Source organism: Topomyia yanbarensis, chromosome 2 (genome assembly GCF_030247195.1).
Source record: "Topomyia yanbarensis strain Yona2022 chromosome 2, ASM3024719v1, whole genome shotgun sequence".
Classification (NCBI taxonomy): Eukaryota; Metazoa; Arthropoda; class Insecta; order Diptera; family Culicidae; genus Topomyia; species Topomyia yanbarensis.
Window position 1 is genome coordinate 225,108,277 of NC_080671.1, and position 14,586 is coordinate 225,122,862.

The 14,586-nt window shown below is 40.3% G+C and overlaps 2 protein-coding genes across 2 annotated transcripts; both read left to right on the forward strand.

Annotated features, from left to right (window-relative positions):
- The first annotated feature begins 4,996 nt into the window (after window positions 1–4,996).
- On the forward strand, window positions 4,997–13,333 carry LOC131682933 (V-type proton ATPase subunit G-like). Its single transcript, XM_058964741.1, has 2 exons — window positions 4,997–5,675; window positions 12,729–13,333. The coding sequence occupies exon 1, from the start codon at window positions 5,137–5,139 to the stop codon at window positions 5,497–5,499; it is 363 nt and encodes a 120-aa protein (XP_058820724.1). The 5' UTR covers window positions 4,997–5,136; the 3' UTR covers window positions 5,500–5,675; window positions 12,729–13,333.
- LOC131680111 (uncharacterized) lies at window positions 10,538–12,067 on the forward strand. The gene has a single exon (XM_058960832.1). It carries the CDS (start codon window positions 10,538–10,540, stop codon window positions 12,065–12,067), a length of 1,530 nt encoding a protein of 509 aa, XP_058816815.1.
- Window positions 13,334–14,586: the final 1,253 nt, after the last annotated feature.

Here is a 14,586-nt window from a genome sequence, read left to right on the forward strand (position 1 = left end):
GCAAACAAATCGAATTTTCATGTTCTTTATTAAAATCCTGGGACAAAACCTGTGGATATATGTTTTCTGTTTTCTTTTTTTCTGTTCTCTTGTCTTGCATAGCCACTCTTTCTTCCTCACATATTTTAAATGGACTGGCTACATTTGACAGTTCCCCCTGACTGCATTTGACGGTTCCCTTTGACTGCATTTGACAGCTCCTCCAGGCTGCAATTGACATTAGGTTTTTTCATATCCACACGTCACGTCCCAGTTAAAAACTATCTATCTGGCCATGTGCATAAACATAACGCAAAAATGGATTATGAAGAATTTCGTTAATGATTTTATAACAAATTATAAAAGGGCCCGGCTGATATAAAAGTCCTAACTAGCAATACGCAATAGCAAAGGATTATTGTAACTGATTCCAAAAGGATTATAAAGGCAGTGAAATACGTACTCAATGAATTAAGGGGAGTGTCTGATGTAAACAATATGCACAATTAAACTAAATAAAACAGTATTACATTTTTTAAATTATGGCAGGGACTTGGATTAAAGACTAAAATGTCAGCTACGGCTGGTGGTGTTACTGCAATCGGTTTGCCTTCGGTCACGTTGGACATTCGGCTAACGGGAATATTCAGCGATTCCGATTCGAAGGAAGCAGCGCCAGTAGCAGACTGCTTCGGTTCAGCAATACGCTCCGGTATCGGGCGAAGCTAACACTCCGGCAGGACGAAGGTTTCAACGAGGGGCTCAGGCATAAGTAGTAGAGTCCTTGCACTTACTGCGTGTCGAGTGAACAATTCCGACGAAACTACTGCCGCTCTCGCCAAGTTTGAATACCGTAATAAGTGCGACATCAGCGGTATAGTGCCAGGAATAGTCGAGAAGAGTGCCAGGACTGACTTGCCGAGAGCTATAAGATTAAATAGCAGGGCGTTTTTAAAGAGACCATAGTATAACCTAGAGGCTTTTGGGCAGATGATTTATTCAGCAGAATAAGATAGCAAAATTACCCAAAACATAAGAGCGGGCTGCCGAAGTGAATCCACACACATCATCACCTACAGAGGCCAGCAATATTGAAACGCAGCGAAATTCCTCACAATGAATTGATCTCGTCAGATGAAATTCCAGAAAATACAATTTTCATAGCATAATTTATCCGACCGAAATTGTAGTCCTCAATTGAGAGACTGATAGAGTAGCAGCAGCCAGGAATTTTCTTTCGAAAGCTAGAAGCGGTTTTGCGTATCCCGCGCTAAGTAGAGAGTGTTAAGACAGATCTCCGAAGCATGCCTAGTTACTTTCTACCAATTTGAACAAGACAGCAGATGAAAGATAGCTTTATTGCGGTGCCAAAATGATTGCAACTCGGGATATAATATAAATTTGCATATAATTTCTCCTCCCTGATATTCTTCCAGAATTTATAATGCTCTGCATTCTTATCACTCCTATCAAATCATTCTAACTCCTTATCGTCAGTGCCGAGCACTGTTTTGCATTTGCCGGCTAAATCAACGACAATGTGATCATCGACGAAACTTTTGCTGTAATGGAACTTGAACACGATTAATAAATAATTGTTCCATTCGAAAGCGATAACCTTGTTGTCCTCATGTTTGCAGCTATCATACGCTGGCAGGCATTCTGACCAATGGAAACGTTCTTCGATATGGGCATTGAACGAACAAAATCATTTCAACATCATCTTATCATCGACCGAATTCGTTACCTATACAGTTCAGGTAAACTTCACCACCTAAAATGAGTAATAAATCGGATCATCTTGTTAGGACTTAACCCACGAGCAAACAAACAAATGTGTACAAATCCTTATCCATCATCCAGAAAGCAATCGTTTAATAGCCCAATACTTGATCTTGCGATTCAGCATATGTCACCGGGTATTACATCCAGCGCCGATTGTTCAATGTATGAACAAAGAGCATCGAAATTATTCAAGTAATGTAAATTTTAAAAGTCCATGTAAACAAGTTTTAGGTAAACAAGCACACTGAACTGTCAGAAAAGTGAGGTTATACATTTTCATACAATGCTCTATGTTTTTGACAGGTATATGAATGAATCATATCAGTATCAGTGATGCCAGGTCCATTTAAACAATAGCCTGCAGTAAAAATATAAAAGTCTGCAGATTGCTACAAAAATCTTCAATAAATTTGACATAGAAATATAGTATGTATATATTTTAAATGATCAAAAAGGTTGAAAGCAGGTGTATAAATTGGCTGGCATCGGCTTTGTTCTGCTAAATATTTGTAATCTGCAAAAGATCTGCAGTGAAAATGCAAAATCTGCAGATTTACTAATATATATGCAGATCTGGCATCCTTTTAGTATTCCCCACAGGAAATTCATCCAAATGGTGTAAAAATACGGGGAAGCAAGGCAAGATAGGTATTCAGAATATGGGGTTAAATGGGCAGCTTGCACTATTTTTGATTTTTTCAATAGTTAGAGGTACCAAATCATCGCGGCAATAGGCAGTAACGAATTGGGAATAAAAAAGGAAGCATCCTATCATATAAAAAATTTTGACGAGAAAGGTCTATTGTGAACATCCAGATACAGTGTCACGAATTTCCGCTGAAAGATGAAAGATGATTTACAAAAGCCATTGCAAACTATTTCATCTGACTCGTCAATACTGCGAGCACTAGCACAACAAAAAGGCTCCATTGCTTTTTTTCGTGCGATCTCAACACAGAGCGAATGCGGTGCAGTTTTTCGCGATTTGTCGATATAATTTAACAAATAACGTTGTACTTCAAGCCACACCGATGCAGTGATGAAAAATACGTCGAATATGTAGTAATCCACAACGAATAAATCCGAAAAAAACGATAAAAACACAATATTGGCACAGAGAAATAAAAACAACCAACCGAATTATCTAACCTTGTTGCCAGGGTTTGTGTCATCACACTGAAAACCATTCGATGAAGAAAATAACAAAACAAATTCTTGTTTTCCTAATTAGTTGATTTTAACAGAAAAATGAAAAACGTAACTAAATTTTCTCTTAATTTTGCGAGATTCTCAAATAATAGTTATTGAAGATTATTATTGATTTTGATTCAAGACGCACATCATACGAAATGACAGCAAAGTAGCCAAGATGCACACCTTACTAGAATACATCAAGGTAGCGAGAGTATATTCATACACGCTGGGCCTAACGGTTATGCAGGTAGGTACTTGTCTCAGCTTGGAAAGCTTGTTTTAGCCCGGACGCAACTACCTGAACCAGTACACAAAAATCAGAAATTCAACTGACCTCATTTTGGTTTTGCCTAGTTTTTCTTTAAAAATATTTCAATACAGGAATGATTTTGATTGACATTTTTTTCAATACATGTATACTGAAAGTTGAAAGTATTGTCGAAGATTGTCAAAATCATTCTATTTCGGATTTAGTCGATTATATAGTAAAATTTCAATTATTAACAAATGTAATATGTAATATGCAATACGATAATTATTTTTCATCTTTTGAGATTCCAAACTAGATCTGGAATAAGTATGAAGTTTTTTTGTAGTGCTGGCTGACTAAATAGAAAAGAAATAAAAATTATTCCTTTCATCTAAAATTGAAATCATCAATCAATTACCAACAATCCTTAAATAGCTTTGGTTATTTCGTCGCATTTAAGAGTGCAGTTTATAAAAAGATAACATTATGAGAAACATAACTCTATATTATATTTACGTGTGGATTACTGGCATACGGAGTATTTCAACAATTTAATTCCATACCTTCATCCGTCGGTCGGTGAAACAAAACGTTTGAAATATCGTATGTTGTATTTTACGATGAAGCAGTTTAATTCAACAATGAGATTAGTTGAATTCCAATCGTTTGTGTCTTGGCTGAAAAGATAGTGTAACGGCATATGCAATTGTATTTGAACTAAAACAAGCGTTATAAGCTGAGACAAGCTTTTCAAGCTTTAGCTCAGGTAGGCTTTTTAAGTTTTGTGCTAGGCTAAACGTTCATGTCCAGACTGAAACTGACAGCTTCAAACCAACAACGTTGGATTATTGTTTTCAACAAAAATTTAGTTCGCCCAAATATTAACTAGACGAAACCAAAAACTCAACTAATTTTTTAGTTGAAATTGTGATGAATCGGTTTTCCGTGCATCATTACTGGAATTTTCATTTTCACGAAACTTTTCGATAACCTTCCGTCACTTGCGTTAAAGCACTGGGTGCACAGTGCTCTGAAAATCTAGCGAAATCGTCTTAGGGCACCAGCGGGTCTAATTCAGAGCTATCTGCGCGGCGAGTTAAATCTGTAAAGAATACTAAAAATTAATTTCTATTCCATAATTTTCAGTTCAGCAATTCGAGAGATCGTGCTCACCGCAAGCCATGAAAAATAGACTACGTTGTGAAGTGATGGTCACTATTTATTAAAAAATAACGGTTAAATAAAAAATTAAACTATTAAAAAAATTCAAATAGTTAGGAAAAAGTGTTTAATAAGCTTTCGTAATATTGTGTAGGAAAAACACTGAAAATTTCAGTATTTTCTCTATCTGCAACATATAAACCCTTAAGTACACCAATTAATTGGTATAGGAATTGGAATCGGTTCGCCAAATTTTGGAAGAAGTCTATAAAATAACCCCTTGAAAACTACCTAAAAATTGTTGTAGTTCGATGCAACAGAAAAATCCCCAAAAATGAAATGTACCTATTAATGTGAAACACAGTGAATAATACATACAATAAAGACCCATTTTTATCAGTCTCATGGTGTATTTTAGGCTGACAAAATGGGGACATTGACTAAATCGGGCAATTTTTTTTCTTTATAATAAACTGAAGCTGTTAAAATATTCTTCCAGTCCCCTGATGTAGTCTGAAAACTATTTCTGATTATGATGAACTTTTTATTTTTGGATATTTCCATCCTCATGATAAGGAAAACATGCTCAAGAAAGGATTTGCTCGAATTCAGTCTTGTTCGTCTGCTAGAGCCCATCAAACAAATATGATGGAGTGATTTGGAGGTTTTAGTGCAAGTATAGGACAAAAAGATCTAGTTTCGTAAATTTCGTTCGCCCATTCACTTTAAATTTACATAAAGCACAACTCTAGATTAACATACCCGCTATGGCAAGCCAAACGCAAGGAATCCAGCAATTAATGACCGCGGAAAAGCGAGCTGCTGAAAAAGTGGGCGAAGCTCGAAAAAGAAAGCAGCGTCGTCTGAAGCAAGCTAAAGAAGAAGCTCAGGATGAGATTGAGAGATACAGACAGGAACGGGAGAGGCAATTCAAAGAGTTTGAAGCGAAGCACATGGGTAGTCGTGAGGGTGTTGCTGCCAAGATCGATGCCGAAACTGTTATCAAAATTGAGGAAATGAGCCGTTCGATTTCGGTTAACAAGGCTGCTTTAATCGACGAGATTCTCAAACTAGTGTATGACATCAAGCCACAACTGCACCAAAATTTTCAAATTGTGGACAAGAAGTAAAAATATGACGGTCCGCTGTTTTAAAAGTTATGCATAGTGTAGTACGCTATGCGAGTGCAGAAGCAAACCACAAAAATGCTGGCCAACAACATGAAATAGTAATTTTAAATCTATCATCGCCACTCTGAATGTTTTCCCGAAAGATACAATGTGCTGTAAATAGTTGTTTCCCACATGTTACGCCCTTTGGCGAGCTCCTCCTAGGTAAACGCGTATCAAACCCTGCACCAGCGACGGGATTGTCACCACCAGTTAACTGTCCATCAAATGACCTTTCCGAAGATGGATAAGAGAGAATAGGAGAACTGGAAACCATCGTGAAATACTGTACACGTTTATCATCCAGTCGAATAAGTTCACCCATTGCATTACTTAAAATTATCCTATTGTATTAATTAAAATTATCTACTGCTTAGGCTACGACTAATAGTAATAATAGTAACTAGTGTTCCTAAAGGTGATTGTAATGAATTCTATTAGTTCTTAACGAAATATTAATAATTACTTATTCTAAGATTACTGATTGAAGATTGCTCACTAAAATTACAATTAAAACTACTGAACTTAAATCATCCACATCAAAGGTAACTAGGCTAATATAACTACATTATCTAAATACTACATTGCTAAAATTCTAGAATCTATTATAAAAGTTATAGACCCATTTGATATTGCGGGAGTTGACATCCGGAAAGTGTTAGCGTATATTTAACGCACTAAACGTAAGTTAAAAAAAGAATTATAGATGATAAAAAAGCTATTGTAAATTAAATGAATTACAGGAAAAATTTAACATCGATCATCAAAAATCGTGTTTAAATTTTCGGACCAATTATCTCCGTTGCATGCATTTGCAACATATTAAATTTTTCGTTTAATACCCCGGAATGTCTACCGAGAGTGTAGCGGATCGCAATGGTGAAGCAAAGCGCGATTCAGGAGATATTGGTGCGAAATGCGGAAAATGCAACCAGGAAGGTGGCAACCGCATGGTGACTTGTGTTGAGTGCAAGTTCTGTTACCACTACGAGTGTGTGCAAGTGACCTTCGAAGTGCTGGACGGTCCCTGGATCTGTAACGATTGTTTGAAGATGTCTGTCGAGTCCAGTAATGCCATTCTCCAGATGAAACTGCAGGAGCAGCGAAAGAAACATCAACAAGAGCAGCAGCGGTTACTGGAACAGCTGCGGCAAGCGTTGAAGCATCAAAAGCTGCAACAGCAGTATGGAGAGCACGGTTCTGAATACGTAGCAGCCGCAGAACAGTTGATCTGAAACGAAAACGTCACGAAAATACCTCTAGCAGCCTCTACCCCAGTTAAATCCGGTTCAGTGCCTGCATCGAGCCACTTCGATGATAATCAACGCATACACACCCTGGAGCAAGCAAATCGCGAACATCGTGAACAGCTAGAGCGCACGCAACGGACACTTATAGAGGAGAACTCGATCTCCCACCAGCAAACTGCTAGGATTGCTCAGTATGAGTTCCCATCAAATCAGTCACAGCAGAGCATCCCGGGCACCACGAAGCAGATCACGACGCTACCGCTAAGCACTATAACTGAAAGGACGGAAAATCCACTCACGGTGGAAGTGCCATTTCGTTGACATCAAAGGGCACAAACAGATCTGCAAAACTGCGAGAACTCCAGATGAAGGGTCTGATAGAAAGACAAGCACTTGAGAAGAAGCAACTGGAGGAAAAGCTAGCACTTGAACGTTTGCTACTGGAACAGGATACAGAGGATGACTCCGACATCGAATCGAGCACAAATATCCAGAAAATTGACGATTGGCTACGTAAAACGGACAGGACCGCCAGTCACCCACTTCCAATGAATGAATCTGGCTTGCCTGGTTACTCGCAGCCACTAGAGCTCACACCTCCTCGAAATCGCTCCGCAACACTACCGCGCCCTGTGCCGCACGTCCAACCAATTGATACGCTGCTGAATAAAGGTCATTTAGCTGCACGACACACAGTGAAGGATCTCCCACGATTCGGAGGTGATCCGGAAGATTGGCCACGATTCATAGCAGCGTATGAACGCACTACGAGGATGTACGGATTTAAAAACGATGAACTTCTAGATCGTTTGGAACGCAGTCTGTATGATCGCGCCCTTAGCTCAGTTAAAAGTTTGCTACTACACCCTGAAAACGTCCCCATGATTATCGGTAGACTAAGGACTTTATTTGGGAACCCGGAGATCATTGTTGAGACAATGGTAAGACGCGTTCGGGCAATGCCCCAACCGAAAACTGACCGCATGGAGACAATTATAGATTTTGGTGTTGCAGTGCAAAATCTTTGCGCTACTGCTCAGGCATGTCAGATGGACGAATGTTTGTACAACGTTGCACTGTTACAAGAGCTGGTCGAATGCTTGCCGCCCACAATCAAGGTCAACAGGGCTCTTCATCGCCAACGCAAGAGCACCGTGTCTCTGGCTGACTTCAGCGAATGGTTTGGGAATTTAGTGGAAGCGCTGAGCAAGGTGACAAGGCCACAACCTATAGCCAAATGTCAGCGAAATCAACGGGAACGCAAAGAAGAAGCATACATTCATGTACATTCCGATACTGCACCTGGCAACGTCCCAAAAACGTGCTCTGCGTGTGAAAAAGGCTGTCCTTCTCTGAAAAAATGCGACAGATTTCGCAAAATGTCTCCACAGTCCCGCTGGTCTGTTATCAAGGAGAAGAATATCTGTCGCAAGTGCTTGAAAATACACTCAAGGCTTGCGAGACAAAGGTACTTTGTGGTAGGAACGGTTGTCCTTACTTACACCACCAGCTTCTTCATGATGACAGTAAGCACAAACTTCCTATCCAAGCTTCGAAGATAAATTCATGCAATGCACACCAGTGTTGTCTCGGAGCAGTCCTGTACAAGTACGTCAAGATCACTATACATGGAAAAGGAGGAAAGTCACTCGATGTTCATGCCTTCCTCGATAGCGGCTCCACGTGCTCATTGATGGAACACAGTCTTTGGGAAGAACTTGAGCTAGGAGGAGAAAAACACCCATTATGCATCAGTTGGACAGGAGACCAAGGCCGATATGAGTCAAAGTCGGTCAAATGCACGGTGGACATTTCTGGAAGTAAGAGTGAAAAACGCAATCGTCTGAACAAAGTGCACACTGTTGCGAATCTGCAATTACCTGCACAGACGATGCATATAGATGATCTTTCTAAACATTACAAGCATCTGTCTGGGCTGCCCATCGAGTCGTACGAAGGTATCCGTCCAAGAATACTTCTGGGAATGGACAATATTCATCTAGACCAACCGATCGAAGCACGAGAAGGTGGAGAAAATCAATGGATGGATTGTTTACGGCCCGTGTTCGGTTGACGAAAACTTGCCTGGAAACAATGATAAAAGGGAATTCAACTATCATATCTGCCAGTGCGAAACCATGCACAGAGATATGAAATATTTCTCTCTAGACAGTCTCGGCATCCAGGCATCCATTGAACCTCTAACGTCCAAAGCTGACGAACGTGCCATTGATCTACTAAGGTCGCATACAGTTCTTGAAGGGAAGCGGTATACGACTAGGCTGCTGTGGAAGTTTGACGACTTTCAGATACCAGAATCAAAAACCATGGCCCCTAATCGATTCCGATGCTTGGAGAAGCGGATGAGTCGTGAACCAGAACTATCAGTTGCCCTTCAAGCAAAAATCCAGGATTATGAGCGGAAAGGTTACATCAGAAAATTAACCGAAGATGAGGAACGAGTTCGAAGAGATCGCGTCTGGTATCTTCCGATTTTTGTTGTTTCTAACGCGAAGAAACCAGGAAAACTGCGCATTGTGTGGGACGCCGCTGCAACAGTACGAGGTGTATCATTAAATAGTTTTCTTCTTAAGGGACCCGATCAGCTTTCTTCGCTTCTTCACATTTTGTTTCGTTTTCGAGAGTTTCGTATAGCAGTAACAGATGGCATTCGGGAAATGTTCCACCAAGTTGGAATTCACCGAGATGATCAGCACTGTCAACGCTTCCTGTGGAACAACGGGCACTCCGGTGCAACTCCGCAAGTTTACGTCATGCAGGTGATGACGTTCGGTGCGAGCTGTTCTCCAAGCTGCGCACAGTTCGTAAAGAACACCAATGCGAAGCGATTTGCCAGAGAATTCCCAGTTGCAGTCAACGCTATTGTCCACGACCATTACGTGGACGATATGCTAAGCAGCGTCGAAACCGAGCGGGAAGCGATCGAGTTAGCAATTAACGTTCGAGAGATACACGCACAAGGTGGTTTTGAAATAAGAGGATGGCGATCGAACTCAAAAAACGTGCAGGCAGCCCTGAGCGAGCAAGAAGTGGACGAAATGAACCTGAATGTGATTTCGCAGTTTTCAACCGAAAAAGTGTTGGGAATGTGGCGGAACTCATCCAATGACGCACGTCTAACTACTTCGTCCTCAATGCAAACAGATGTGCAGCTACACATTTTCGTCGATGCAAGCGTAAATGGAACTACTGCGGTCGCATATCTGCGGTTCGAAGAAAATGATAGAATCGAATGCGCTTTTGTTGCAGCAAAAACTCGTGTCGCACCGAACAAGCTAACGTCAATTCCTCGACTCGAACTGCAAGCAGCTGTAATTGGAGTTCGCTTAGCGCGAACAGTAGTAGAGAGCCATCGAATAAATATCAACAAAAGATTGTTCTGGACTGATGCACGTGACGTTCTGTGTTGGTTACACTCCAACCATAGACGATTCAGTCCGTTCGTAGGTTTCCGGGTCGCGGAGATTTTGGAGAACGCCGAACTACCTGAATGGCGATGGGTACCGTCCAAATTGAATCCTGCAGACGACGGAACGAAGTGGTAGCGAATTCCTAATCTTTCCCCAAACAGCAGATGGATTTGAGGACAGCAATTTATCTGGGAAAAACAGACCGAATGGCCAGAAATGCCGACACACATTGGTACTACAACATTGGAACAAAAGCATTCTGTTGGACTACATTGCTCTTCTGCCTCAGTCATAGACTGCGAAAAATTTTCAACTTGGATGCGCCTTTTACGTCATACAGCTTGGCTGAAGCGCTACATTAGAAATCTCAAAGCTAAGAGAGATGGAGCACCTCTTTCACTTGGTGAGCTCACCCAAGAAGAACTGTTGGCGGCGGATCGCATAGCTCAGGAGTCAGTCTACCTCGAGGAAATAGCAGTTCTCACCAAAGCAATTAACTATGACGATGCATATAAGTACCGAATACCCAAAAGCAGTTCCATCTACCAACTGTCACCGTATCTCGACAATTTCGATGTGCTGCGAATGCGTGGAAGAACAGGTGCATGTGAATTCACTGAGCCAGGCGCTAGCTGTCCCATTATTCTTCCACGGAATCATCACGTTACGGAACTCATCGTACGATCTGTGCACTGGCGTTATCATCACCTAAACCACGAGACGGTTGTGAACGAGCTTCAGCAGAAGTACAGAATTCCGATGCTGCGCCGTGTATTCCGTGGCGTGATTCGGGTCACTTGTCAAACCTGCAAGAATCGTCTTGCTCGCACTGATGCTCCTTTCATGGCCGATGTTCCACCAGCAAGATTAGCTGCGTTCACTAGGCCATTCTCGTATACCGGAGTGGACTACTTCGGTCCGATGTATGTTGCTGTTGGTCGGCGTGTTGAGAAACGCTGGGGAGTGCTCCTCACCTGTTTGGTAACTAGAGCAGTTCACACCGAGATTGCACACTCTCTCAACACCGACTCGTGTATACTGGCACTTCGAAACTTCATGGCACTGCGAGGAACCCCATTGGAGCTGTTTAGTGACCAAGGAACAAACTTTGTCGGCGCTGACCGCGAATTGAAGGAGGCATACCAGAGAATCGATCAAAATCTATTGTTCAAGGAGTTTACTACATCCAACACCAAATGGTCGTTCATCCCCCCAGGATCACCGCACATGGGAGGCAGCTGGGAAAGGATGGTGCAATCAGTCAAGAAAGTCCTCAATCAGATGAAACTACCCCGCAATCCGACTGACGAAGTGCTCCGAAACACACTATTAGAAATCGCAAACGTCATCAACTCGCGACCCCTTACTTATATTCCCATTGATGACGAGAACTCTCATGCATTGACACCCAATCATTTCTTGATTAACTCTTCGAGCGGATGCAAACCACTCACGATATTCGATGATAGCCCCGCCGCGCTTACAAATAATTGGAAGACTTCACAAATTTATGCGAACCACTTTTGGCGAAGATGGGTTCGCGAATATCTACCAACAATCTGTCGTCGAACCAAATGGCATCAACCTACAAGACAAATCCGCGTAGGGCACGTCGTTATCATAGTGGATCCTACCCTGCCACGAAACGTATGGCCTAAAGGCCGAGTTGTGGCCATCAGGAATAAAGATGACCAAGTCCGAAGTGCCACCGTACAAACTAGCATGGGAGTATATGAACGACCAGCTGTTAAATTTGTTGTTCTGCACGTCGGAGTAACAAGTAGTAAGCAGGATTCGACATCCAGCGTACTGGGGGGAGTGTTACGCCCTTTGGCGAGCTCCTCCTAGGTAAACGCGTATCACACCCTGCACCAGCGACGGGATTGTCACCACCAGTTAACTGTCCATCAAATGACCTTTCCGAAGATGGATAAGAGAGAATAGGAGAACTGGAAACCATCGTGAAATACTGTACACGTTTATCATCCAGTCGAATAAGTTCACCCATTGCATTACTTAAAATTATCCTATTGTATTAATTAAAATTATCTACTGCTTAGGCTATGACTAATAGTAATAATAGTAACTAGTGTTCCTAAAGATAATTGTAATAAATTCTATTAGTTCTTAACGAAATATTAATAATTACTTATTCTAAGATTACTGACTGAAGATTGCTCTCTAAAATTACAATTAAAACTACTGAACTTAAATCATCCACATCAAAGATAACTAGGCTAATATAACTATATTATCTAAATACTACATTGCTAAAATTCTAGGATCTATTATAAAAGTTATAGACCCATTTGATATTGCGGGAGTTGACATCCGGAAAGTGTTAGCGTATATTTAACGCACTAAACGTAAGTTAAAAAAAGAATTATAGATGATAAAAAAGCTATTGTAAATTAAATGAATTACAGGAAAAATTTAACATCGATCATCAAAAATCGTGTTTAAATTTCCGGACCAATTATCTCCGTTGCATGCATTTGCAACACCACAGTTTCGTGTATTAATATTATTCACGACTGGCTTTTTTCGATAATTTCATACAGGTTCTGTTAATGATAAGGTTTTATTCGACAACATGTATTACTTACAACAGTCCCGCATCATCAGCGTTAGTGTTATAATCTTAAATCGAATTTAGGCAGCCATTACTTGAGATTCACTGCATGATAAGCGGAAACAGTACAGTGCATAGTATTTAGCTACTAACTAAACAAAAAAGACATGACAATATTTCTCTATATGAATGTTTAAAATAAATTTCCGCAGTCAGCAAACAATCGGCTTGGGTTGGAATGCGATTAATGGCAATTCGTTCGAGCTGTAGTTGCGCAAACATTGTGAATCTCTCGTCTAAAATAAACGTACCTACATTCCGCATGAAAAAAGTTACATCAAAAGCTCTATTAATGTTTATTTTATTGTTGGGCAGTCGAAACAGTTCACAAGGAAATGGTTTTCTGTTATGTTACAACCGATTATTGAAAACTAACGTATGCAATAGAAAGAAAATAGTGCAAGATTATTGGAATACAGTACAGCCATGTAAAGTATATGAATTAAACCTATTACGAAATAAATATATCGTTATCGACAAAACATATGTTCATATTTGGCTGATAAAATCGGGGTTTCAATGTATTATAATAGATATTCAGCATTCGAAGAAGTTTCTTGTAGAACGACTTTGTTTCTACTTACTTGAAGTCAGCGGCGTAGCCAGAAATTCGGTTTGGTGGGGGTTTGGTGAAAATCGATCTTACTGTCCAAACGGCATAATTCCGAATTTGTTGAGACTTTATTGCAGTCATGAATATTAACCTGAGAAAATTCACCATCAATACTTCTTGGACGATATACCATCAAAATTATTTTATCAAATGATGCGCTGTTTAACGTTTGTAAAACTCATCGAAGATACTAAACCTCCGAAATTGGCGGTTTCAAAATGATGCTATCTTGACCTTAAATTACTGTTTTTGAACATTTTACCTATACATATAATTGGTAATACAACAAAAATCAAATGCTCATCAAAATCGATCAGGACCTGCTAGAGTCGAATGGAAATCGTCATTTTTCATAAATTTCTCTCTGCATTCGGAAAGTGTTATCCTCGTTATTAATCATATTACGTTTTCGTCTCAACTCGACGCATTCCCAAAATAAAAACCTGTTTTAATCCACCTAGTGGTGCAATTGTGCTTTTCTCATTTGTCCTGACTACGATTCCATGGCTGGTTATGTTCAATACAATGGTGGAAATGAATATTACATGTTCAGTACGATTTGCACATGCATATGCGGATCGACAGCCACGATCTTGAGATACTATGTGATACTGAAACATCGCTTGAAACCAGCGGCGGATGATGGAAAAAGATCCGGGAGGTCCCGGTCCTGCCGAAAATTTTCAACTTGTTAAGAAATTTTAAATTAGTTTTAATTTTAAAGTAGCAACCCCTCACTGCATACTCGCTCCGGGCCGATATGATTTTTAGAGTGATTGCATTACCTTTCTATATGAGAAAGGCAACAATGTACCAAAGTCCAAAAAAGTCAATTTTTGTCGAACATCTCAATGTTTCATGCATTTTAAAATCATTTGGTATCAAAAATTCAAATTTGATTTTGAAAATTTTTCATTTCAGTTTATATGGGAATTTGCTGTGTGATTGCACTCTTCAACTCGTAACTCCGGAAACGGAAGTCCAATCAATAAAAAATTCATTAGCAACCGATGGGAAGGTTGTACCTTTCATTTGAGACTAACTTTGTGCAAATCGGTCCAGCCATCTCTGAGAAACAGAGGTCACATTTTTTTCACATACACATATACATACACACACAGA

Bases quoted from the DNA above. Each gene is read 5' to 3' on its own strand.
- LOC131682933 (XM_058964741.1), top strand. From the start codon at position 5,137: ATGGCAAGCCAAACGCAAGGAATCCAGCAATTAATGACCGCGGAAAAG.
- LOC131680111 (XM_058960832.1), top strand. From the start codon at position 10,538: ATGCGCCTTTTACGTCATACAGCTTGGCTGAAGCGCTACATTAGAAAT.